Here is a 27,698-nt window from a genome sequence, read left to right as displayed (position 1 = left end):
ATTTTATTTTCTGAACATTGCAAGATTATCTAATTCAAGTTTAGAAATGTTGCGTCGCCATTCATCCTTCCTGTCAAAAACGCATAAGCTAATAATTATAATTATTGTCGACCTGCCCCGTCACTCGTTCTGTGATTTTACATTCTAATGAACATGCGAAGCAAAAAAAGCACGTGTGAATTCTCGTGCTAGCGTTCGATATTCAGCTGTACACCTGAATTAAGTCGTATTAAATGTGTGAGGGAGACGGAGAGGGTTGGGGCGAAAGCAGGCGGCTTGTAAGAAGCTGGCCGTATTAGCAGAACTATTTGGTCCAAACCTTCCATTCTAAGGAGGAAATATTAAAATGACTGTAATGAGACAGTAATGTCCTCAGAGTTTTGGACTGACTACGAAAGATATTTGACTTGAAATCAGTTTATAAATTTAATCTAAAGTTGTGTGGTATGCGTCAGTGGTTCCAGTCCTGAGAACCCACTGTCCTGCACGTCTTTGTTTTAACTCCCCTGAGCTCAGGACTGACACACCTGATTCCACTGATCAATTAATCATCAAGTCCTTAACTAACTGTGATAATAAAGAGTTAAAACAAAGACGTGCAGGACAGGGAGCCCTCAGGACTGGAGGCCCTCAGGACTGGAGTTGGGAACCACTGGTGTATTTTGTTTTAGTCATAAGGAACAAAGTGTTGAGTGTATTGTAAATATCATGATTTTAATGGATAAATACGTAAATTCGTAAAAACTATATCTAATTTTGATTCTCTGGTGTATGAGTTCACCTCACTTTTATTATCCATCAGAATGCATAATGATAAGAAACGTTTAAGGGCTGTTGAACTATAAAGAAGAGGTTTTTGATGTCTCATAAACAGTGTCATTATCTGTCGCCGTGCCCCACCCACCCGACACGCCCTTTCTTTTCTCTCTCTTCTTCGCTGCTTCATCTTACTGTGTGTTGTGGTTTGGAATTTGATCATATTTCAGTTAAAAAGATATAAGGTGAGCGAGGTAAGAGTCCCTTATTTCTCCATATAAAAGTTGGCACTATTTCGGACACTATTTCGTATGACTTAAGTATTTGGTGTAATTATTTAACTGCTGAATGGTATCCTTACAGTCAGAGTGTCACTGAAAAAACTGAGCAGACAACTCTGGAGGTAGAGAAGAGTAGAGCGTTGTTTCACAGACGAATAAGGCAACTCGAAACACTGATTTTGGAAAAAAACTGCAAATGTAGTCAGAAAGTAAGCATGCTAAGTCATAAATAGCAAGAGTCAACCTAATGTTTGAACCTCTTCACTTCTGCATAGACTGTCATGACTGTCAGCACAAAAAACAGACTCTTCTCTCCACATTGACAGAATGTAGACAATGTGAGGGTGTAGTTACATGTTGACATGCAGAGCACTGAATACTGTTATAATGATGTGGGGAAAAATATCGCTTTGCTTATAGCTGTAAAAAGTGCCTCATGACCATTGTCATGATAAAGTATTAATATGATAGGGATCTGTGTTTGCTTATTTACCATATACCGTAAGAATGTATCTGTGTGTTCGAACAGTTACTACATGCTGCAAGAATATATCTGTGTGTTAGAACAGAGAGCATTTATCATATAGAAGACAAGGCCTGAGTTAAGTGTTTGGTCTGTACCACCTCGGAGAACGGTGAACTGGATGTCGGTACCACTCGGGGAACGAACATCAATTATCCTGTGCTCTCTGAAAAGTTATCTTTTGGCGCGCACACACACACACACTCATGTCCTTAGATGCCTGTCTTAATGTAGAAAAAGCTCTGCATTCCTTAACCTCAGGGAGATCTACACTTCATCTCTGAGGTGTGCTTCTCCCATGCGCGTGAAGTAAGAGAAAATGATCCATTACACCTGAGGTTTGTTGTCTCTGAGAATTAGCAACTCTCACTACAGGGGACTCCACATTGCCCTTACAGTGGTTACAGAGATGTGTATTAATGAATACACAAACCTGAATCATTTGTGAATAAATACAAACAAAATTGAATCAGTTGTTAAAAATAGAAATAGATTAACTAGTATAGATTGGCTTGTATCAACAGTCAAGAACCCATCTCCTTAAATACTAAAGAAATTTAAACTGGATTCTGTGCTGTTCAGGCTCTGGTAATGCTATAAACCTTTATGTAGTGCTTTGGTTAAACACTGGATAAATATATTCTTTTCAGTTTCATTTTTGACTTGGTGACTCATCTTCACTTTATTCAGTTTCTCCAGTTTCATAAGGTTGTGCACTGTGCTCAGTAATTCTCCCCAGAGCGGAGTGATAATCTTACTGTAGTGAGGAGTCGCCCCCTGTCTGTGGCGAAAATATTATTGATGTGTCGTAACCTTTAGATCTGCTATAACCTTCATGTTATCAAGAGGATCTGTCACTGCCTGAACTGTCTGTAACAGTAGCTGAAAGTATCTTAGATTAGACAAGTGAAACTGTTTGAAGGGCTGTTGGGCTGTGACCATCTGTGACAGTCTGAAATTGTGTCTGTATTAAAGGTAAACTCATATGTCGGACAAAGGGAAGTAACTGAGAGGAAGCTGTGTGGGAGTGTGACCGTAGGTGTCTGCAGAATAAAGGAAGGTCAGGGTCAATTCAGGGAGAGAGCATTTCAGGTTCACTCTGCAGTTGTTCTTCAAGAACATGTTGTGTGACAGAGTTGGAAAGCTGGACAGACTACCACATCACGCCACCTCAATGGTTGTTTGTCTCACTCTATATAAACTCTCTGTTTCTCTCCATCAATCAGAGAACTGCATACTCTTCAGTGAACTGCGTTTCTGCTCATAGCTGTGCTTCTCCCATTCTGCACGAAATAAAGAAGAAATGATTCATCACATCTGCCGTTTGTCGTCTCTGAGATTTAGGAACTAGGAGACTCCAACCATTTAACGTTTTAACCCCCCCCGCCCCCCCCCCCCGGCTCTCTCTCTCTCTCTCTCTCTCTCTCTCTCTCTCTCAGACACATATAACAAGTCATGCAAATGGACTACACTCACAGAGGTAGGGCTGCTGCAGTAGTATGTGTTTGAACATGATTGAAATCAGATGCATAACTGTGTGCATAACAGTTGTACTATTTTAATGTTGGTCTTTTTTTTAATGATATTACAGATGCTGGGGGCCACAGTCACCTTTTTAATTCCATGCGGCTGTATCTAAGCAACCGGAACAGAGTACAACCCATTATAGGTCAGAGATGTACTCAGTTCAGTGGCATGGTCACATGATCAGTCAGTTATTCTGAGTGAGTTCATACGGATCGTGTAAATGTCTTTTGTGTTTGTGTGTTTCAGGTCTTTCCTCTGTGTATGAGATGTGTAGTGATGGTCACCCTCCTGTCTACCTTTGCGATGTCTGTCTTCAGCGATTCAGTAAGACAGACATCAGAACCCACATCATGGGCAGTCTACACCGATGCAACTATATTGTGAGTGTATGTGAGACAAAAAGATCTGATTCTAGTATGTGTTTTCTGTTGCAAAATGTTTTTTTTTTTTTGTAAATGCAAGTAAATTTTGAAGAAGAAAAAAAAGGGGGGGGGGTGTCATTTGCCCTTAACCAAAACTGCCAAAACGTGAGCGACCGGTCTGCTGCGAGACTGATTCAGTATTGAGTGTACCAGTGTGTCTGTGTGTGTCTAACAGAAATCCCAGCGAGCGTCTGAGTGGCAGTTTGGTGCTGATCTGACTCATCTGGCCTGGCCTCTTATGGAAATGGCCAGCATGCTGGAGAAAGAGGAGGGCACTGGGGACGTGCAGGTAATGTTTTACTTGACTGTATTTCCACGCACTGAATAACTGAGAGGACAGAGGAAGTTGAATGTGTACAAGCTGCAATATGTTATCAGGTTTCACTCATGCATGAGGAGGAGGGGGGGGGCAGTCTAGCTCTGTATAGTTATCTCGATTTTTGGTGTTTGGTCACGTGGTTGAAGACTCAAAGTAATGACCAGTGATGATACTTTTTGGATTAACATGGTATTTCAAACGCAGTTCTTTATAGATCTCTGATCCAAGCTTTGAACAGACATGCAGGGTAAAAGACCAAATGCCATGCTTAATTGTGGCATCCGCAAACATGCCCTTGACAGAAAGAAGAATGTGGGTGTGTTTGCGTTGTGTTTGCTGGCATACTCTGAACAGAAAGAGCTTTGTGTGCCAGCCAGTCCCGTGTTTGATAATTTGTAAATTGCTTTCCTGTGACATACCAGTGCAGCACACTGAGTGAACTCGATGTTTTTCTGGAATGTTCTGAGTGCTGCCCGTGGTGGTGTGATTATAAAGTTCTTCTGTTAAGGTGGTGCGACTGGATGAGGTCACCTACAAGGAGATGACGTCATGTCCTGTCCCCGACGGTTTGGCTTCACTTCTCTTACAAGAGTTTTGTTATCTTTTTCCTTTTCTTTTTTCCTTTTTTTTTTTTTTTTGTTTGCAGAATAACCTATCTTGATTTGTCAACTATCCAAGCGCCTCTATTTTTTCAGGGTCTCTTGGTTTCTGAGTCTCACTTCAGCTCCACCTGTCCTGTCAGTTCCACTATCCCTTACATGCCCTTTCTGATTCTTACCTCATTTCATTGTCTTCACTCTGCTCCGTATCACACTTTTACATCTGCTCCTCTCTCTTTCCCTGTCTTTCTCTCTCTCTCTCTCTCTCTCTCTCTCTCAGCTTTAGATCGGCTGCAGAGGATCAAAAAACAGCCCAGCTGTAGTAATGTCCAAACATGTGCTCCTCCCGAATTCACCACAGGTAACTGTATAATATAAACACAATGATCAGAAAATTCTTGGTAAAGAATTTGAAATCCTCTTTAACACATCTGTGTTTTACCTTGATAGACCAAGGTGTCTGGAGCCTTCAAGAGTCCAGCATTAGTGTCATCTCTACTCAGCAGCCGTGTGTAAATGAACCCATATCCAGAACGACGACTTCAGCTACAGCCACTTACTCTGACCTCCAAAGTGCAGTCTCTACTCAGGAACCATTTCACATCTGCTGCCCAACCAGATTACAGATGGCGTCTCAGAACCTCAGCAGTCCTAGCAGAACCTTGAGCCCTGAGAGAGCCGTGATGGTATCTAGAACCCAAAAACTGACCCGATCCCAAACGCTGTCAAGAGCTGACGGTTCAGGAGGACCTACCTGGCCATCTCAAACCCAGAGTTTAGTCAGACCACACAGTTTAATAAAAGGGAACTTTGGCCCCAGTATCGTTGCTGGTTGTACTGGACTGTGGAGTCCCACGTGGACCTCTAACCCACCCAATACAGCTTACAGGAGTAGAGCTGAGGTCAGAGACAGAGCTCTTCCTTTAGTCAAAGCAGGAAACCAGAATGAATTACACATACAAGACACAACAGAAATCATCAGTCCTTACACAAACCGGCATGAGAACATAATGCTGACCGTGACCGTCAGCCGACCTCCAGTTAACCAAGACGTGAGCAGCACACAAGGGACAAAGATCATCAAATATTTATCCACCTTCCAGAAGTCGGTCTTAACCCAAGATATAGCCAGCAGCCAGGATCTGGACCTAGCCCAGCATCCTACCAACGGCCCGGAGCCAATGATGACCCAATACACATCCAGTATCAAAGAGCCAATTATAAAAGAGTATCTAACCGATAGCTGGGAACCAATTGAAACCCAAGATGTAACCTGCAACACAGAACCAATGGGGGCCCAGGAGCTCGTTGTAAGCGTGCCCTGTGATCCAGTCGTCATGATGCAAGAGTTGGCATGTATCCAGGAGCCAATAGTTAACGAAGACCTGCCCAGCACTGAGGATATAATAACCCTGGATCTTGACGCTAGTGAAGATTCGGCCCCTACTCAGGAACTGCTCGCAGCCCAGAGGCCGGTTAGAAGCACTGGTTCCTGCAGAGGTTAGACTTTCAGTAGCAATGCAGTTTAACTTGTTTCCTGTTGTTCTGTCTCTCGTAGTTTAGTATCCAAAAACCCAGTCACGGATGCCTTGTCTTCTTTAAAGTTATTCCTCAAAATGGTGTGTCATACAAAAATTGTTTTTTCCACAGGAAAGGAATTTAAGGTGTTCTAGGTCTGGTTCACGACATTTCAGAATTTGAATTGCTCAGCTGTGATCACAGTAGACTGGATCAAATATAGGACGCTATAAGTTTCATATTTATATCGTAACTGGTTTTAGCATATGAAAACTGTCAGTTAGAGAATACTGAGAATGCCACGTATCAAATTTCTACATCACAGGTGTTACACTGACAGTGTTATGTGGGGAATAAAAAATCACCTGTTTATCTGTCGATGTAACAGTTCAGCCATTTCTGAAGCCTCATTCCCTGTTTTATTCTGTGGGGTTTTTTTTTTTTTTTTTCAGTTAGATCCGTGGTGAGACGAGTCTGGGTTTCAGATCCCGCGAGACAGAAGTGGGTCAAGTGGAAGAAGAGCACACAGAAGAAGAAGACAAAGAAAAAGAACACGAAAAAGAAGAAGAAGAAGAAGAAGAAGAAGTTTGTTGTACCCCAAATGCTTTCTGACCAGTTCAAACCTACAGAGGACCCCGTGACGAGCTACAGTGGGACAAAGCCTCTGGTTGGTGAGTACCTCACCTCCGTTGGTAAGTATTTTGTAACTGAACAAACTGCTCAGAAACGTCCAGGTTCTAGAAACATCCAGAATATCCAAACTGTTGAGAGACAAACAGTGTGGTGTTCTGACGATGATCTATATGCTAATTTAACTGCGAGGTTATTGGTGGTTGTTCGTGTGTTTGCTGTTTTGATTGGGCATTGAACTTGATGGCCTCTGACTCTGGTCTGTAAGCTGCGTGGGCACCTATAAAATCACCTTTTTTTTCGCCAAGCTCATGTCATGTGTGTCAAAACCACATTTATTCAGCGGTGATGGAAGGTTTATGCTTGTTTCTTTGTTTACAGGAAGGATGAGAGATTGTATTGTAACGAGTAAATTATTACTGTCATTCTGATAGAAGCACATTCATGAGGCAGATGATATTGGACCATAAACTAAATTGATATGAATATGTTGTAACTGATGAGGAGTTGGGCCTTGTTTTTCTTTAAGAATATTTTCAGTTGTTTATGGGATTTCGTTAGGCAAATCACAAGAGGTTTTTAGTTTGATACTGGACCGCTCTTCAATAAGACAATCCTTTTTTTTTTGTTTTGTTTTTGTTTGTTTGTGAATGAGTGACACAATGTGCTTTTCTCTCTTCACTTCAGATCCTCTCATAAAGGTTTGGTTATGTTTATGTCTGGTGAATAGGGAAGGCATTTGATTCCATCATAAAACCACTCCCTAGTTATTTTAACAGGGCGTATGGTGTATTTGTTATCTCTGAATAAAAGATGATGATGCTGAAGAAGCAGGGTCATACCATTCTAGGGTGTATGCTGATAGATTTTGTCCAGAGTATGCCTGGTATTTTATCTCCCTAAGATTCACACTCACTCCACTGGCTGCACACAGCAGCATGTATAGCCCAATATAACACCAATGTACAGTTGATTTCCTGCTCCGTTTGAATGCACCCCTTCTGGTCCAGTATAAGGAGCGTAAGACTTTAAAGAGTTAAAGAAGTTGAACCAAGTTTTTAAAGTTATAAAGCTGTGTTGTCTGAAATGATAAACACATTCCGTACATGACACAAATGAATATTGAAACCAAGTGGTTGTTTTCAGTGATCTCCTCCCTTCAGCTGGGAGCAAAGAGCATTTAGCCAGCTGTCCTTTTGTCTGCGGGGTTCGACCCTTGCCTTAGATCCCCTCTACTTTGAACAAACGACTCTTGGAAGAAACAGATTGGAATAGTCAGTCCACTTCAAGGTCAGTTTGAAGTTTAATCACAGCTGTCCTAGTCTCTCAGTGTTTTGGCCTTTTCCCAACACACATCCATCCAGATGTAGCAAAAAGACTCACTACACTGTGTAACTTTTTCCACCGATTCAAGTTTTGTGCTCATTATACCACACTGCTGTGCACGGGTCATGTATTGTCGTGGTTTGGCCAAGGTTATGGCAAGTGGTTCCTACAGCGGGGTTCAGGTTTGTGAAGCTCACGACACAGCATTTTTTAACACCAGGTCAGAGAGGTGTTTGTTCAGTTAAAGAGGCTGTGTTTCATATGCCCTCATGATTTTCTTCACTGCTACCTACAACACAGTCAATCATTTTTTTTTTTTTTTTTTTTTTTTTTGTTACAGATGCGTCTCTAAATGTGGAGCAGTGACTGTTTTGACTTGTTTTGAGCTGTGTTTAGATATCTCGCGTTGCATTAGAAACATCCATATTAACCTGCTTATTGTAGTGCCATTTGCCTGCTCTGTTGCATTTGCAATTGTGATTCACTTCACATTCCGAATCCTTCTACACACAGTTTCCATTATTTTGTGCGTAGAACTGTCCATTATTTAGAACATTTGCGGAGAACATTTCCATTATTTTGTACCTGTAGAACTAACTGTGTCAAAAAAAAAAAAATATATATCAGTGGAAAACACAGAGCAGTAATCTCAGCAGTGATGCTGACCATTAGCAGGACACACACACGTGGCAAATCCGCACTTAATTCTTATGTATGATCTGTTTGGTTTCTTTGACCCAGTTGACACATGAGGCTTTTTCAATAAGTAAAACTTACATATCAGATAGAAAGAGTCAGAGTAAAGAAAGTGTGTGGTGTGTGTGTGTGTGTGTGCACGTGTGTATGCCAGGTCTGCAGGAAGTTATCAAGTGCTGCAGTGTAGATGGAAATCCATCTCCTTGCTGCTACCTGTGTCAAACATGCTCTCAAAAGGTGACGAAGGATGACATCATAGATCACCTGACCAGTCCTCTGCACCAGCTGAGCTACATAGTGAGTTTTGTTTCAATACACCTTTACTTGATACCCTGAACAGTGACTTCTAAAAAATAAATAAATAAAGCCAGCGTAATGCACATTTTTTCAAGCACAGTTTTGTAACTCATTCATTGGCCTCCGGCTGCCTGTCCTCTCAGTCGGATTCATGAGGGATGTTTGTTTCCACAGAGACATCACCAGCCCCAGCTCTTAGTGAACATGAAGGTGGGTATGGAGGGAATCAGCCAGAAGCTCCTGACCGTCGCCATGCAGCTGGAGAGAGAGGAGGGAAGAGGCCAAGTACAGGTATCACACGCACCGGCATAAACCCGTATGTGCTGGACGTTGTTTTTAACGTCAGTTTTGTATCTGGTGCAGTTACTTACGTTCAGGTCAATTTAGCGTGGTTTCTTCTGTCTCTCTTCCTGCGTTAATGAGATGCTCTGAGATCTGTAGCTGACACCCTAAGTGTCATTAAAAGGTCACAGTGTCAAATAGCAGCTAGAGAAGTCGTGCAGATAAAGGAAGCAGTGAAAGCGGTAACTGGGGAACGTGCCAGACTGTCTCGACACGCCACCCAGACCAAAGCGACGCTAAAGAGAGAGAGCGTCAAGGATGTTTGTGGTGAAGATAAGAGAGAAGTTCTTGGAACAGGTATAGCATAACTAGGAAATCGAGAACAATACCTAGAAGAGACCACCTCATCTTATATGATGTGTAACTTGTTTACTCCACTGTATAAATCCTCTGTGTTTCTCCGTTTTCGGACAGAAGCTACTCTCCCATGCAGCATGTAATAAAGGGAATGATTGATCACACCTGAAGTCTGTTGTCTCTGAGACTTAAGAGATCTCTTACAGGAGACCTCAAATTTATCTTTCAGATAATCTCTTATAGCAAACCTCAAATTTGTCTTACAAACACACACAAATCTCCTATAGCAAACCTCAAATTTGTCTTACAAACACACACACAAATCTCTTACAGGGAACCTAAGATTTATCTTACAGATCATCCCAGGAGGACTGTTTAAAAATCATGTTATTCTGAATATAAGTATTCTGGATAGAAATAACTGAATATGCAATAATAATCCATTTCAATATCAAAATGGGAATTTGAGGAATAATGTGATGCCGAAAAATGTGTACCTATGTATCTAGTGACTGGTATTAACAAACATGAGAAAATGTCAAAACCAGAATCTAATCTGTGATTTATGAAAAGATAAAATAATTGATAAGCATGTGAAGAACTCTGTGTTTATATAACAGTTTGATAGGGTGGTGATAGTGTGTATATGACAGGGGAGTCATAACTCTCTTCCTGTGTGATACTGTGAGATATAAAGTAATCTCTGACATACCGTGTTGATCTGTTTCGTAGGTGGTGATGTTGTCAGCGTGTCTTGTTAGCGAGTTACAGGAGAGGGATTACAAGTGCTGTAAGTAGATGTGAACCAGAGACCATGGCAAGTGGTTGATGTGTGTAAGTGTGTATCAGTGAGCACGCACAAGCCAAAAGGGAGACAGACAGCCCTGTTAGGCCTGAGAAATTGGTCACCCAGATCCCATGCTGAGGTACACCCGTGAATTACCAATAAAGCTCATCTATCTCTCCTCCTCTGTGTATCTCAACGTTGTTCTCTCGCAGGTATGGAAAACCTCAATTTTGTGACCGCTGAGAGAAAAAAAGAGCCTGATGAAGGGCTGGGGGAAGGAGGAGAGAGCAAAACGATCGCAGGTTTGTGCCGGACTTAAAACGGTACTCGTGTGAAACGCCAGCCATGTCCTGACTGATGGAACCAATTGTCTCCAAAGGTGACAGCAACGCACTGAAACAGGATGGAGAGCCATCGAGGACCATCTTAGCTCCGCCTTCCTCTTTCAGCAGTATGCAGGGCAACCCGTGTAGAGGCATGTCAAAACGACCCTCAAGAGTGCTGGACGGGACTGTGGTCTCGCCTAAAAAGCCAAGGTGCTCTGAGCCTGTGTTTAAGGTAAGCTTGCCAATGTCAGCAGGGCCTGTTGTTATGGAGAGGACATCTCTGGCAGCCCAGGCACACGACATTGAGTGTGACAGTTCTGAACTCACAAACACAGGGGAGAATATACACACACTAGACTACACACCCTCTCAAGGGTTCTCACACACAGACCAGTATCCTGTCAAAGACACAGACATAGAGCAGTACATACACACAGGTATGCATACGGAGCACAACAAAGATCTCCAAACAGAACTTGAAACACACATACAAGGATATACACACATAGAGGATGGTGCACACATTAATGTACACCTGTACGGAGATCCGCACATGAACACTGGCATGTGTGAGGGTTGTTTGTCAGGCAGGCACGTCTATCAAGAAGCAGGCCTTGCTTTCCCAAACACCTTCAGTGACTGGACTGTGAGAAAACCACCTGCCGCGGATGCCAGGAATGGTTCAGTCCACACATCTGCATGGAGTTGGTGAACGGATAAACTGCATTTAAAAAAAAAACAACAAAAAAAGCGTGAGTGGTTGATGAAGGGTTAACAAGCAGCCCATTTGGAGTTTCCCAGAAGAAGGATTTTCTACCTGAGGACTTTGGGGGAAAGGCAGAACTATGATGAGACAAACTTCCTCCTGGACATTTAACCAGCAGCCTTTTGGGGTTTACAGGCCAGCCTTTGATGCCTTGCAATCAAGAAACTAAAAGGACATTTACAATTACGGTAAAACAGCGTAGACTGGTACTATTCGCACTGGGCATTCTGCCCGTCAGCATGTTTAATTCTGGATTTTAGCAAGACGGTCATTTTTGTCACAGGCGCAAATGCCTTGACCAATTATTGCAAGGATTATGATAGATCATGACAGATGAGGCTTGCCTGTCAACTTCATGGTTTCCTTAGACTCATCTGACATGAAAGGTCTTGTGTTTAAAAAAAACCATGAAGGGGGCAGCAAAAGACACAAAGTTTGTATCACTCTTAGGTGATATGAAGTTAAACTAATGAGAGGTCACTTCCCTTGTTTTTTTTTTTTTTTGTGCCATTGTGTTTCTTTCCTATATGTAAAATGACATGTGCTTTAGGCTCATAAGGAGCAGGAACTGAATGATGAAGGGTCAATTTAATGATAAGTAAAAACCGGGAGTTGCATTTGTCACTGTTGAACCTGAACTCTCGCAGTTTCCCTTCTTGACGAGGGTACCGTTTGTGTTCAAGTTCCTCCTTTACCTTCAAGGGCTCTGATTGTATATCTCTTCCACTGCAGTGAAATAAACCGAGCGCTGTTCTTTTGAAATATTACAAACGTTAGAAATCCAGGATTTAAGAAGAGACAGCATTTCTTCAGTGTTTCATTTACTTAATCTGGTTGCACACGATAATGTGTTTGTCAGCAGCGCACTTATCACTTTGACAATGCATTCCACCAAAATTTCATTTTCAGGGATGTTCATCATTGTGCATGGAACAATTTTTTTTTTTTTATAGAGTTTCATTAACTGACAGAAAATTGGTTTCATGTTACAATATTCTATCTGTCACAACCTTGTGACCACATAAAGGTAGCCCTGGACGGTTTCATCATTTATTCCTCTCCTTGTTACCTGTATAGTTTCTCATTTAATTCATTAGTATTCAGTTCAAGCAATCACACAGTTTATAATGGTCAGTGATCAAGATATATGCTTTCTGTTTAGAGTAACAGTAATACTGTGTTATTCTTACATGTTCCTTATTTGCTTTTGTGTTGTAAGGTTTATGCTGGTTTCAATTTTCAAAAAAGACCCAAAGAAAGAGATGCAATGTGAAGCACCTTAACGAGGATCTGATGTTTTAAACTACTCAAGACACTGTAGCTGAACTTCACTGCTTTATTGTTGAATTCTTTTTTTTATTCAAGCAGCATCTGTCTGTTCAGTTTCTAGAAAGACATTTTATATCACATTTTACAGTTTATCCCAAATCTAGCCTCAAGTAAAGCTTGGAAATTCCAGGCACATCTCCATTAGTGTATTCTTGATGTAATGAATTAGTTGGGCCGTAAATCAATCTTTAAGAGGCCTGGTATTTTCTCTGATTTGAAGGTTCTGTTTTCCTGAATACACACATTTTGTTTTAGAAAGAGAAAACCCTGTTCTGTCCATGAGCAGTGTTGTTTGTATGTCAATTATTTTTCACCATTGTGTTTCTTAAATGATTATTTTTGACAATTAAACATCACGATTCACGTTTGCACATAAGTTTGTGCAGTTGTCTTTGTTTGTGATGTGCATGTTTGGTACAAGCAATTTTCATCACATAAAGCACTTGGAGACATTTGTAAAATACAAAGATGATTATATTTTCACTTCAAATCCTTAATTCAAGTCGTAGCAATGAAGTCTTCATTCATCTGATGTTGCAGATATTGCAGAATAGACAGCCTCAGTCCTGACTATTCGTACTGATAATATTGTCCCGGCTCGCTAGTGCCTTTCAGCAACAGAACCGAGAATCCAAGTGAACTATTCCGGACTGACTGTGGTCGACCATTATTTCTGCAATTTAGGCCAGTTTAGTTGGTGAATTAGATGAGAGCCAAGGTAATTGTCAGCCAGACAACCTTTGCGCCTGTTTACCAATGTCTTATTAAGTTAGAATCAAAGTGGTCGAGCTGTTGAATGAGCACTCACTCAATTGGAGGTCAGAGCCGTAAGGTTAATATTTAAGGCAGTATTTTAAATAAGACCCAAGGTTAAGTCTCATATATTCATATTCACTCGCTTGTTAAACTAAAGTTCTACCGTGGTAGCTGTTGTGGCCTAAACTGAAACGGTTACTAACTGAAAAGGACGGCTAGGACGTTTCAACATAGGTTCGCGACAGTTAAGTTGAGGTTGCACGAGGTATTTTCACAGCAGGTACGTTAGTAACTAAGTTGGCCATATGCTGTTACTTAAAAGGAGCGATTTACCCAGATAGTTAAGTCTTCAGTTTTATGTCTCCAATAGACCAAAAAGCGTTAATGGTTAAGGAGGACATAATCTTACAATGAGTGTTACGGTTGGTGAGTCGACAGACTAATTTAAAAAACAAAGATAATTATACATGACAAACTAGATAACAACTTCCCTTTGTATAACTGCTCATGCTACCTACCGCCATACGTTCTCACAACAGAATCAACTTTCTGTGTCGAGGATATAATAAGAACAACGCAAGTACATGGTAAGTTTCTAGCAACAGTACGCATTCTTTTGCGAATGACGACAATAAAAAACCAAATTGGTACTTTAAGTTAGACACTAACCGAACCATATGATGGCTGTGTCGTTCGCTAAAAAGCAGAGTAGCAAACCGTGGATTCTCATCACTGAGTCCCAAATTAGTCAATGTTGGAGCCAAATGAAAGTGGACGGGGCTGAATGAACTGTGTTTATAATCATTAGAAAAGAGTAAGCAGTGCTTTGCTGTTCTTAGGTGGTCGAACAGAGCCGAAAGCAGACGAACTGATTACCAAACTTCGGAAACTACAGCAAGGTAACCTAACAAAGCGAACGATACCGACGCAGAAAGAGTTAACAGTTCTGCCTAGCGTTTTGCACTCATTCTCTCTGACAGTACTGTATGGTCAGAAATGGCGAAAATGTTGCTTTTATTTCCCCACACCCTTTGTCTACAGGGAAAATGATGTTGTTATTATTGCGTATTCAATACAACGCCGTCCAAATGGGTTTACACCATTTATAAACTTTCATAAACGATTTTTCTTGGTGCCATTTGTTAAGACCAAACACAAACTCTTATTGAAACGCCCTTTTACTTACTGATGAGATGGAACAGTACAAAACCACGGACTGGCGAGGAATGAGTTAAAAGAAGCTCATGACCTAAAGGAACGGTCCACTAATTTTACAGGATTTTTTTTTCCAACTTCAAAGCAGCTGTATTGATTGGGGGTTCAGTATGTTGCATTGGCACTAGAGAGAGCTAGTCAAAGCAAGTAGTAAACCTCCTAATAGAAGAGCCCATTGGCCTCATTCTCCTAGCAAAACAACGCCATAGGGCTCTTCTATTAGGAGGTTTACTACTTGCTCTGGTAACTAACTCAGTTTTCACAGAGCCGTTGAGAAGCAACGGCTCTGAGTTTTCACTAAACCTGCGTTCTGAAATCCCCCCTTTTTGATTCCAGGTCAGATTCACAGTCAAATATGTCTATTTTCACCAAGCATCCTTAACACAACCACCACACCATTCTAATGTCTTCCAGCTAAGAGTTATTGAAGTATGTGGACATTTGAACAAGATCAGTTCCAACATCTTCTATACCTCTGATACAAATGAAGTGACTTGAAACTTGTATATCACAGGTAGTGAAAACCCATTTGTCTAAAGTTGTTTGAAGCTAAAAGCATGACGGTAAAAAGATGAAATATTGGCCAGCCTCTTTTTCCGTTTATTTCTATTCAGAATGTATGCCTGTGTTCAGTTATCAATATTGACCACTTGGGGGCAGCACACAAACACATTAGGGGCATTAATGCACAAGAATTATAAAATCACAGGTCAATTGGGTTTAGGCATGAGCAAGAGAAGAGTATATAGTTCCTTCTGTTTTTCAGTGGAAAAGTCACAGAACACAGACTTTTGGAACATGCAGCAATTAAAATGAGGGATCACTGACAAAAAAAAAAGTAACCTGGACTTGACACAATCATGAATGAGCGAGTCTGTGTATCAGGAACACTTTTGGCATCTACTGTCACCATTACCGTTCATCAATAAACTTCAGATTAAATGGTCAAACTCCACCCTGACACTAATTCAGTGTACAGTACTCAACATCAGTTCTTAAACAAAATGAAGCTACAGAATGGAGCATCGTTTCATCTCTTCTGATGTGTTCCCAGAAGGGAAGACAAGGGCCAGCATGCATTAGTGAGTCATTAAAGTTTTTGTGTGTGTGTGTTTTATCTTGTAGTACTGTGGTAATGTTATTTTCTGACCACCAGATGATGCTATTCCTGGGTAACAAAAGGTAAAAAAGCAGTAACATGTCAGTGTTTCTAGAATTTTACCACTGATGAATACAGTCAGCGGTATGAGAGACGGCTGGAATTTCACAGTAGAGTATCAGCAAAATCAAGCCTGCTGTGCTGCAGCCCAAAAAAAAACAAAAAAAAACCCTTGTCATTCTGCTGAAATATTGTTAATGAACTGAGAGTTGGGTTTTTTTCTTTTTCTGTTGATTATGTAGAAATGCCACTTTGTACTGCTTGTTTATTTGAGGTTAATGGATGGGTCATAAAAGAAGTTCATCAGGAACTCCTGTCTCTTAACAGCTAAGAGAATCCTTGAAGAGGAGGTCAGTGAGGCCCTGTCGCGCAGAAAGTCCCTGCAGGAGGAAGAAGCAGCTTGTAAGCAGACAGTGGGTTGTCAATAAATGAAATGCTGTGTTATAGATATGACTGGCTCTTTAAAAATGACTTGGATACCTGCTTGTTACAGTGAGCGCAGAGGCACTGCAGCTGAAGAGGACCCTGAAGGAGAGGGAAGGTAGTGTGTAACGGCATCGCAGTGTCCTGCTGTCAGAGTTTCCGCTAGGATTTTTCCGTGCCGGTCCGGTGTCCGTAAAGAATTTAGTTTATCAGACAAATTTGAAACTTACCGGCCACGTTTCAATAATAGTCTATGTTACAAACGCAAATATAATGTACACATAGGCTGACGAAGGAATGACAACGATCTCAAATCAGTTTAACTGTTTATTGAACAGTAACCAAAGAGCAAAACCTCAACATAAGCCGTTACAATGTAGGCAATTACGAAACATCTGTAACCTGTAACATCTGAAGCCTGTTTAAAAAAAAAGCCTAGGCCTGCATGGCATCAAATGTAGCCTATAGGCTATCAAGTAACATTTTATTTTCTCTGCTGCCGACTTGAAATCAGTCGAGTCCACTGTGTCTTCGCAGCTTGCAATGTCCTGTTTAGGGATAGCCTTCGTTATAGCTACGTTTTGTATGAGCATTATTGCCGGACATTTTGACCGGCAAGTTTTTAATTGACTGTATTTCATATATATATAAATTTTACTAGACAAAACCCGTTAATTACCGGCTAACGGAAGCCCTGCCTGCTATAGTGGCTCTGAAGGCAACATCTCCAATGTTGTCATATTGTGAAGTTATAACCGAAATTTCATGAGCATCCACAGATGTATAGGCAGAGACTGTGCGTTGGCAAAGATTGGTAATCATAGAACCTGTATTCCGACCTATTTGTGGTGAAACAGTGAAAACCCACATGAGCCTATGTCACCGCTGACATGCGTTTTGTTATATGTACAGTTCACTTCACCAAGTCTTGTCAGGACATTATCAAGGAACTCAATTTATAATATCTTTTGAAGTATTTAATCGAAAGAGATGAAACTTTGAATACAAAGTATGTCAAGGTATATAAAGCAAATGCCTATGATTTTTTTTTATCTCAAATACCACTTGGTTTGTCAAAAAAAAGGGAAATTAAAACAAGGTTTGTTACAGTTAGCCACTAGTCCTTTTTCCTAGTTTTGTGTAGCCTTCCACAACAGTTTAAAACGTTGTGTAGAAACAAATCTCAGGAATGATCAGACTCGAATTATTCCAAGCTGATTCATTAGACAAATACATGTAAAGGCTAAAAACTCGCTAAGGGCTGTCTTTTTTTTTTACTGCTGTTCAGAACAACTCTTTCATAACAGCGCTGTTTTTAAGAATGGATCTGTCAGATTATTTCCCAACCTGCAGTTTCCAAATCTCAGTATTAACACCAGGGGGCGCAGCAAAGAGAACAGCTGCCTGTTCTAGAGGGTCAGCTAGACCTCAGTGGCTTAACCACCGTTCTCATGTTCTACATTGCCATAGAAATGCTCATAAACTGCCCACCGAAAGCTGACTTTTCATGTATAAGAGAATGCAAAGAGCCTTTTGTAGTAATTTCTGTTGTAACAATAAATTACAGTTCTGTTGTGCTGTATTACCATTACAGATTTCAGTACCAGAAACTATCAATGATTATTTACCTGTGGTAAAATACGGCAGTTTCATGTTTCACAATGTGTTATGAGACATTGATGACTTGACTTTTAATTAATTTGACCTCGAGCTGAAATACTTGTTGGTAGAGTTAACTAAAAATTTCTGTCTTGCAAGTTCTATACTTGCATATGCAAAAAGGGTTACATCACTGCATTTGTTTACTGTCAGCTGCTTGTATCCCGGACAACAGTAGTCTGATTTGGTATGTACTGTTTGTGAAACGTTGTTTAAAATGAATCACAATAACCAGACCCGAGCATCCTACACTTCTCCAAGCTGCCTAAAACAGCAAAGAATAATGAACACGGAGGAACTGAAACAATTCTAAGGATACTGGCATTGTGAATTTAACAAAGTAAGCTAAACATTGTCTGGTTTATTGTTTTATTTAATGATTTTCATGTGAACTGGTTGGAAGCACAGAGGTGCTATTTTAGACCAATCGGTTTACGTGATCCATGTCCCTATGAAACAGAACAGGAGCGCAGTACTTGATGCCCCTTAGAAGGTGTACTTTTACTTTGTCTATCCTGTTTTAAGTATCATAAGCCTACTCAATTTAGAATGAAAATATGGTACACCCCATGGCATCTAGGCACGCATTCTGAGTATAACACTTTAAAATGCATCCAACATATTGCAAGCAGTCTTGAGTTTCTCTGTGTTATATATATAATAACAAAGTTGACTCAGTTGTGATATCTGTTCTCAGGAGTAGTTATGCTTGTGCACACTTTTGTTAAATCACAGAGTCATGCAGGGTCCTCCAGTTTAAATGTGAAGAGCTGCAGCAGGAGTCACAAAGGTGAGATGTGTTTGGGCGTGCACACGTGCCCACGTTTGAGTGAGTGAGAGGAAACACACAAAAAACATTATAGACCTTTGCCAGTTCAATTAAGAATTGAACCTTGACTTTTGGCTGAAGACTCGGGTTCTCAAATGATTTACAGAATTAAAAAAAAAACACGTTTATTTCCTTGATGGTGAAAAGTTGTTACATACGTACCAAACCCACGTATGCTGTAAAATTGTTTATTTCCTTGATGGTGAAAAGTTGTAACATACATACCAAACCCACGTATGTTGCAAGATTGAAGCAGGAATTAAGAAGGGTGTGTAACCGCTATAACATTTTGCAGTATGTTGTTGAACACAATGTGGCAGAAAAGAAGCTTCATTTGTGAAACTAATTTTTGGGTTTTCAAATTGGTCTTCTACTATTTGTGCAACAAATGTTGTCCTGTTGCATTATGTCAGTGTATCCCTGTCGTTAAGGATGTAATGTTCCTATATTGGCTTACATTGTCCACAAACTAAAACAAAAGTATCTTGAATGGGCAATGGCCTTGCCCTTTCAGCCTGAAAATATGCTACACAGTTATGGTGACGGCGTCCTGTTTCCCGTACCTTAAATGCAGTGAATGCTCCCATCTCAAGAGCTTGTTTCCTTCAGCTTCCTAACCGACAGTTGTCAGTACACACTTTTTGCCTCTTTTCGTGTCTTTAATGCCTTTAGCATATGTGCTTTATACAAAGGAAGTTGCCAGCAGAATGTTAGCCCGGTGCTACCTCAAAGCCTTTGTTTAGTGCATGACACACAAACCATCTGTCTGACGCTCTTTGTTTTCTGAGACCTCTGACAATGGGAGGGGGGGAGGTGGAAGGAAACACTCATTTATATAATGGCAGATGTGAGATGACCTCTTTGCAAAAAGCTGTTTGCGCAGGTCGTCGAGATCTCTAAAGTGTTAAACCATAAAACATGCTGACTGTTAACATTTGGTGAGTGTTCATATCTGAGCCATGTGCTTGTAGGCAGCGCGAGCAAAACCAACAGAAAGAAGAGCTGGTGCAGCAATGCAGCTGCCAGATCCAAGAGACCAAGCTCAGACACAGGAAAATACGGTAATGCTAACAGCAGGTCAGGACTCACATGAGGAAACAAGCTCATACAGGAGCAAAGTAAGCACCTCAGGGTAACAGTCCTGCCAAAAAACAAATGAAAAAAAAAAAAAGAGTATATGACTTCCCCCCCCCCCCCCAAATTATCTGGTATGTTATGAATCTCAAAAGAAGAGTCCCCAGACTTGTTAAAAAAAAAAAAAAGTCTCCAGAAATACTCTAAATTGAATCAAGTATCAGTCAGTTGATTATATTCTTGAGGTAAATTAATACAAATAGCTTTCATGACCATTTGTGTTACACGGAATTTGTAACACTGGCAAATTTGTAACACTGAGATGAGCCCCTTATGGTAGTAGAGCAGCATCACAGGATACGAAACATACACCAAGTAGTCCACTTACTCTTCCAGGATCAAGTTTGAGAATCAGCTGCAACAGTTGATGGATCAGCACAAGCACCTCCATTCTACTTTTGTAAGTTATATGTGTTGGGAGTATTACATCATTTTATGTCAACAGTGACGGACAAAGAGTAGTTGAACCTTGTGAGCCATTCCCTTTTCTTTTTAATGCACTGCTAATTTACTTTTTCTCACACAAGGACTTGCTTTAAAATTAAATATCTATTTAAGATTTACCAAGCACACCGTTGTCTGGACAGATGGATGCCACACTTACAGGGATAAGCTAATAAACTGTTTTTCTGCCTTCTGTTCACCTCTCAGGATGTAGACAAACTCCCGGCTGAGGTTCTGCATGCCGAACACACCACTGCTCAGTTATTGAAAGCAGGTATGTTATACAGCTAGTCCAGAGTACAAACGGGCAGAGAAAAACAATGCATCCATTTTTTAAGTGTGTGTTCTGGACTGAGGTCTAGTCCTGTGGGTGGGTGAGGTCTAGTCTGAATGGTGTCTGTGTGTGTGGCTGTGTTATTGTAGAGCAGCAGAAGCTGGACCAGCTTGCCCAGTTGGAGAAGTTGAGCTCCACGCCTGGCGCTGTAAAGCAAACGGAGACCGACGTACACCCTGATCCGCAGTGAGTCATGGATGACACGCTTCAGACATCCGAGCCTAACAACACTCGAACGCTGTTCAGACTCTCGGATGAGGTGGATACTCAACCTGTGCTGCAACATTACAGAGATTCCTGGACTCCACTGTTTGCTGTTAAGGTACTTTAACCAACTTGTGTTTTGAAAGAATTCACATGTTCTGAGTTTTGGATTGCACAATATTTTGAAATGGCTCAGTTGTCATGGTGCTGTTAAGTTCTTATTGTAATTTATATATAAATTATTAGATAAAGAATAAGTCAATAGCCAAAAATTTTTTACATGGAAGGCATGTATAAAATATATTTTAAGTTCTATTGAAAGACTAAATGTGTCTTCATGTGTGCTTTTTACGATGAATTGCAAAATTGAAACAGCTACGATAAACCACAATTAAACCCTGCCCAGGTGTCAGCACCACAGTATTTAATAGTTGTTTTTTTGTTTTTTTTTAATTTCTTTGTTTAAAATGTGTCATACAAAACACAATTTTTTTTAAGAACACAATTTACCCTGTGCAAAAACAGAGATCATCCCACCCCATCCCATCCTATCCCCATCTGCCCCACCCCCCAAAAAAGAGGCTCTCCTGTGGAGACAAATTTCATGGAAAAAAAAAAATACTAAATAGATAACAAATGACACTTGCACTCAGGAAAGAAGTCTCTCCAACATAATTACTGCTAAAGTGATAACTGAACAGCAAGATTTGATCGTTTCCTTTGATCAGATCAGACCCTCTTAAGCTTAAAAGTCCAGTTGAATTTGCTTAACTAAAATGTAAAATGTGCTCGTACCATGGGTGAGCAAGGAGCTCCCTGGTGTTCAATAATACCAGTGTGTTGTCTCCCTGGTACTGTAATTATTGTCTTTGTACATCATTAAGAACTAAATCCATACCCCTGAGAGGGTTTTACCAGCTAACCTTGTCAGATCCTGACTAAGGAAAGCACCATGAACCTGAAATACCACTCCTTTCTCCCTTATTCATTAGCTGGGCAAAAAACATTGTACATGTTAACATGTCTTTGGGCTAGTAATTAAAAATGTCATATTTATTTATACAGGTGTGGCTGTGAATACTATTTTCATTTACTCGGGTTTTTTGACGTATAATAGAGGGTTAATTTTTTTTTTTAAATTCCATGATTTCCCTGGATATTTACACCTGTTACTTGGAGGAAGACACATACACATACATTTACATTTTTCATTCATTAATTTTATACATGTCATCTTTCTGTTACCTTCTCATTCTTGTTTCACTCACTCTATTCTTTCTCTTCTTTTTCTCCCTTCCTCTCTCTCTCTCTCCCCTAATCCGTTCTCCAGTGCTTTCTTTCCCTTCCTCTAAATCCTTTTCTCTGCGTCATACCTTCACTCCCTAAAATTTAGCTATGGTATTTTACAAACCTTGCATGGTTTCCATAGTTACTGTTTCATTGGCACAGAACTGAACCACAAGCCTGGTTTCAACATGAGGTGTGTGTGCGTGAGTGTGTGCAGATGTCCAGGCATGTTCCTTTGCCTTTTCAAGAGGAAGATTGTCAGTAAAAAACACAAATTGTGAAAATCTTGCAAAAGTTCCAGTCCCCTTTGGCCCCTTTGGTTGCATAGTTTGCCCGGGATGAGGTTTGATTTTCTATTATAAGGCCCTTGTACCCTGTTGCCATATAAGGGCAGTGAGAGCAGGCCTCTGGCCACAGTGAGAGTCCTTATATTTGAGGTTTGCTAGTGAAATCCAACACAGAGCTCATCTCACAGTTTTGTGTAGGGTTTTTTCCCCCTCTGTTTTTTTGTCACGTCAGTATCTGGCAGGTTTGGGTAATGATTTGTTTGTGAGCTCTCAGAGCAGCAGGGAGACCATGGGCCATTTCCTCCATGTTTTGTTATCCCAGGTTATTCCCCATCTGTTGGGAGGTAAAGGACAGTATGTAAGTGGAACATATTCACATTTATCTCTTTATTTCCTCCCTCTTACATGAAGAACGAGATTATAGACTGAAATGATCAACATGTCCCGCTTATCATTATTCAATTGTGTATGTGGTACAAATCTCATTATGATGGCTGTTTGAACAAATGACTATTTATTTAGACATGAAATCCAAATTCATAACTGTGTAATAAAGTTATGTGTGATAGAATTATTAATCAAAACTACGCCCAATAAATATACTTTTAAATAACAATTTTTAAAAATATAAATCGTCTATGTAAACCTGTCTCAGCTGCTACATTTGATAATCATATGACAGTCAAATGTCCAATATCTCATCCCTATTTCCTAGTTTTTGGCCAAACTGTTGTAGTTTTGGCGCTCTCTACACTTTCACTCTCACTGTTCTGCTCCCAGCAGCATTCCTCCCGGCTGCGGTAGAGTACCTCAAAGCGACTGTAGACCTTCTTCTCCTTGCGCATGCTCTCGATTCTCTGAAGCAGACTGTCTCTCTCTTGGGGATTGGCTTGCGGTCGGCTAAACCGGTTTCGAATCTGGTACCGTGTGGATGACTCATCGTCCTTGTTGGATCCGTGGTCCTTCCCTCCCGAACCATTTCCAGCCTCCTCAGCCTGCTTGGCTTGCTCTAACCGGTTCTTTTGGCTGTTAGCAGAAATTTGTTCCAGGATCACCTTTGTGTCATCTCTGAGGTTACTGCTGAAGAGCACATTAGAGGACTGATATCGTGAATGACCCGGTTTTGCTGTAGATTTATTGCTTTCTACCCCTGATGTTGTCACGGAATCTGTGCGCGTTTCCTTGCCTTTCTTGGATGGCTCTTCTGACATCTCAGGGACTGTTTTCATTTGCTTGTCCTCTGCAGGGCCTGACACACTTGTACTCTTCTTTTCCCCCTTAGGCCCCAGAAAGCCTTTAAGTCGCTGAGTTTGTTTCTTCAAGAAGTCCAAAGCCTTAGTGTCCTTGCTGTCAGAACCCACCATGTTCAGGGACGTGTTTGAGCCCTGCCTGCTCAGGGGAAGACTTTCCTTGGACTCACTTCGAGGCATGCTTGATGAGCTATGGCTGCGAGACTTCTTAAGCTCACTTTTCTCTGAATCTGTTGCATCTGTGAGAATCTCCTCCCCACAGGAGATACGTCTAGAGTGAGAGCCCTTTGAAGGTTTCAGTGTGTCCCTTTTGAAGAACTTAGGTGAGGGGAAAGGTTTCAGAGATTTTGTTGGTTCCTTTGCAGGCTCTTTCTTTGGCACTTCTAGAGTTTCCATGCTGCTCTTACGCTGGTTGTCAGCACTGGGCTCTGATGGTTTTGGTTTGACTGGAGGAACTGGAGGCTTGGCAACAGGATCTGTCAGCACAGTTGGAGCCTCTGGTTTCTTTGGAGTGGGCTCTGCTGAGAAAACAGACACATTCTTCTCTGTAGAGCCTGGAGGCGTAGCTGAGATGTCTTGCTTTTTTGAAGCAGGTTCTTGACTTTTTGAAGAGGACTCTGATGCTGTTCTTGAGGTCTTCCTCTTTGCCGCCAGTTCTTTGAAGTACTGAAGTCGACTCGCTGGATCATTCATGTTGAGAGCGGGCAGTGGTTTGATTTCTAGAGTTTCTGCTTCTGTTTTAGTTTCAGGTTGCTTTTCTAATACAGCACTCTTTGGCTTTTCCTTGCTTTCTTTGGGGGGCTCTTCAGAAATGCTTTCAGTGGCCTCTTCCTTTTGTTTAGTTGTTTCTGAACTTGTTGAGTCCTCTTTATCCTTTGTATCTGTTTTCTTGTGTCTGCTCCAGTCAAAAGGCTCCCTAGAAAAGGAACGTCTCTTCTCGAGGATTGATGCAACAATGGAGGAGGTTTTTAGGGGGTCAGGCTCCCCTTCTTCCTGCAGATCCCCATCAGGCTTGCCAAGTGTGGCGCTATGCTGCTCTAGCTTAGAGGAGCTGAAGATGAGGGAAGAGCGTAACCGAGAGCTCCTTTGCAGCATTGGATTGATTCGACTTCGGAATGATTCATGCTTTGTGATGCTAATCTGTTTTGTGTCCCTCAACTCAGTTTCCTTTTCACTCTCTGTCCCTACTGATGATGCCAGTGATGTGTTTGAGACAGCCCTTATCATCTGAGAATCACTTCCTGTGGGCACCTGGTCACTACTGCTACTACGAGTCTCCTTCCCTGGGTCCTTCACAGGTAAGATAGGTTTGCCAAAGCGTGGGCGCAGGTCCAGCAGAGGTTTAATAGGCATACTGGATAATTCGGAGGATTGCTGCTCTGGTTCGTCAAAGGTGTCTGGTCCTAAAGGCTGAGACAAGCCCTCCTCTCCTGCGTCGTCATTGGCACTGAGGTAGGAGTTGATTCTCCAGTTCCGCAACCCCTGCCTCACATTGTGGTCCTGGGATTGCCGTTCCTGTTCCCCAGGAGGAAACTGATGCTTCTGGTCTGGAGGGTGCAGTCGGGTGGGGGAGCTCTGACAGACATATGGTTGGCCTACACTGGGCCTCTTCTGGCTAGAAGAGCCATACCGACCTCCATCTTGATGATGATGTTTGCTACCTGGATCATGTCTGAGATCATCAGAGGTTAAAACATTGTAGTTTCCTGGTGCCTCCAGTTCAGGGGGGTACCCTGAGTCAGAATACTGGTCTAACTGGTGAAGGCTGCGGTTCCTAAGAGGTTCATATCTCCCAGATCCTGGTCCTAGCCCCTCGCTCTGATAGAGGTGCTGCTCTCTCTGATAGTGGGATTCCATTTCTTCCAGGTTGTTCATAACACGCTGTTTCATATATTGTCGAGCGGAGGAGTAGCTCTCCCTGGTGCCCTCAGCGTAGCTGTGTCTCTTGTAGGCATTCATCTCTAATTGTCTAGAAGCCATGATTGAGCGTCCCTGATCCAGGAAAGACTGCTGCATCTTAAACTGCTGTGAGGCAAAGCGGCTAATCTGCACTGCACCAGCCCCTGTCTCGAGACCGTGCCGGAATGGTTCCTCCCTGCGGAAAGGTAGGGCAGAGTCTAGACGATCTCCAAATGGAAAGCCTGAGAGTTCAGTATGTCGCATGAATCCACGCTGATGTCTAAAGGACTGCGACCTCTTCAAACCATACCCATGGTTGCCGAGGTAACCACCAGCATTGTCAGGAGGCACGGGTACCAGGGCACTTTCGATGACAAGAGGCTGAGACTGGGCAAACAGAATCCGGAACTCCTCATCAAAGGAGGACACCAGCTCTCCAGAGAACTGATGAGCCATGCAGCGATGGATCTTCTCGAAAGACCACATAAAGCTGCAAGTAGAAGAGATTCTGACTTTACTCAAAAGTTTTGCACAATAAAAGTAGCTAACAATTACCATTTATAATTAATTTTAACTTGAGCCCAAAAAGCACAAAGAGGTGAAAACTAATAGTAGCGTAAAGACATGACATGTCGTTCATTAGAAGGTATGACTTAGTCAAAGGTCAAATGTTCAGGTCTTTTCCTCACCTGTAGTTGCCACTGAGAACTGCTCTGCAGTCAACCAGCAGGAAACGGTCCATCATCTGCCCTTTAAATGATTTCCCCGTGCGGCAGAAATAAGTGATGCCAGCCACTGTTCTCACTCGCATCATCTGTAAAACAAAGTTTGGTGCAAAAAGGGGCATACACAAAACACTCAACCTCACACAAGACATCATAGACTCTTTAGATAGCCATTGCAATACGGTGGTTCAAAGGATAAGTAACTCCTTACTTGTGAATAGAACAGTAGATTTGTAGAAAGCACAGACATTAAATTACAGAAAAAGTATTGAAATGTGACTTACTGGGATCATTTCAAGGTTTACTTTACAGCTGGTCACCATAGAAAGGAAATGATGGGAATTCTGTTCATCCAACAAAATGTACACAGCCACATGTCGCGCTGCAGCATTCAGAAGATCGGAAAAGATATCTATGTCTGTGAACATATCCATCACTATGGCAATGACCTGCAAGGCACAGGTGATAATTAGACTGTGAGGAAAGACCTCATCACATGCATCCATGTTGAAGAAGACAGCCCAAACCAGTTCAACTGCATTATAGAATGCTTTGTGACAAAACTAACTGTTGACATTGTTATTTATGGGTTTCAGTGCCTGATATGGAGTCTGAAGCCATGTGTGACCTGGCTTGTGTGCTCCGACACATCCCTTCCATACTGACCTGCTGGGCATTTTTGATGAGTCGCCGAACCTGCTCTTTAATGCTGGGCATTTCAGGGTCTGACGGATTAACTAGTGTTATAACCTCTGTTGGGCCCACAAAGCTGTGCTGTGGGAGGGGCCAACCGAGGTCCAGCCCTGGAGCGTCGAGGTCAGAGTGTAAGGGCCAGTATGTATCAGACGATCCATCCTGATCAGTTTCATGATAAGTCAGTTCTGGCACAGACCCTGCACTCTGAGGCACCTGGACAGTTCTCTTTATGTGCTCGATCTCCGGCTGAGCGAGGAACTCAACCATGTTTGCGTTTTGCAGGAAGCCATAGTAACCCTCAACATCTTCCTCCACCAGTGCATCAATGGCCAGTCGGTACTCCTCCCGGTAGTGCGGGGGCACGTAGTTTGGGTCAAGGGGATTGTCTCCCACCGAGGAACTCTGGGAGCGGTGAGGCATGGTGGAACAACAAGGGGCAGGACCAGGGCTCTACCTGTGGGGCAGACAGTTAAAACATATCACATCACATCACACACTCGGAATCAAAATAGCAGAAACATGGGTGATGACCACACTCTTCCTCTTTTCAGTGCATTTAAGTCTTTTCAGATCAGTCTGTCTAATGCTCATTTGAGACACATCTATGCAATAATGCAACTGCTTTTTTTTTTTTTTTAATTCTCCCTTTTTCATGT

At 41.7% G+C, this 27,698-nt stretch overlaps 1 protein-coding gene across 1 annotated transcript; it reads right to left on the bottom strand.

Moving 5' to 3' along the window:
- Positions 1-22,741: 22,741 nt before the first annotated feature.
- Positions 22,742-27,462, bottom strand: fam83hb (family with sequence similarity 83 member Hb). The gene is made up of 5 exons (XM_030789233.1): positions 27,013-27,462; positions 26,631-26,795; positions 26,311-26,435; positions 23,282-26,111; positions 22,742-22,806 (listed from the first exon to the last, which is right to left on the bottom strand). Exons 1-5 carry the CDS (start codon positions 27,460-27,462, stop codon positions 22,786-22,788), a joined length of 3,591 nt encoding a protein of 1,196 aa, XP_030645093.1. The 3' UTR covers positions 22,742-22,785.
- Positions 27,463-27,698: the final 236 nt, after the last annotated feature.

The sequence above is a fragment of the Chanos chanos genome, chromosome 12 (genome assembly GCF_902362185.1).
Source record: "Chanos chanos chromosome 12, fChaCha1.1, whole genome shotgun sequence".
In the NCBI taxonomy this organism is placed as follows: Eukaryota; Metazoa; Chordata; class Actinopteri; order Gonorynchiformes; family Chanidae; genus Chanos; species Chanos chanos.
The sequence above is the reverse complement of the archived record's forward strand: the minus strand, read 5'-3'. Positions and strand labels throughout refer to the sequence as shown.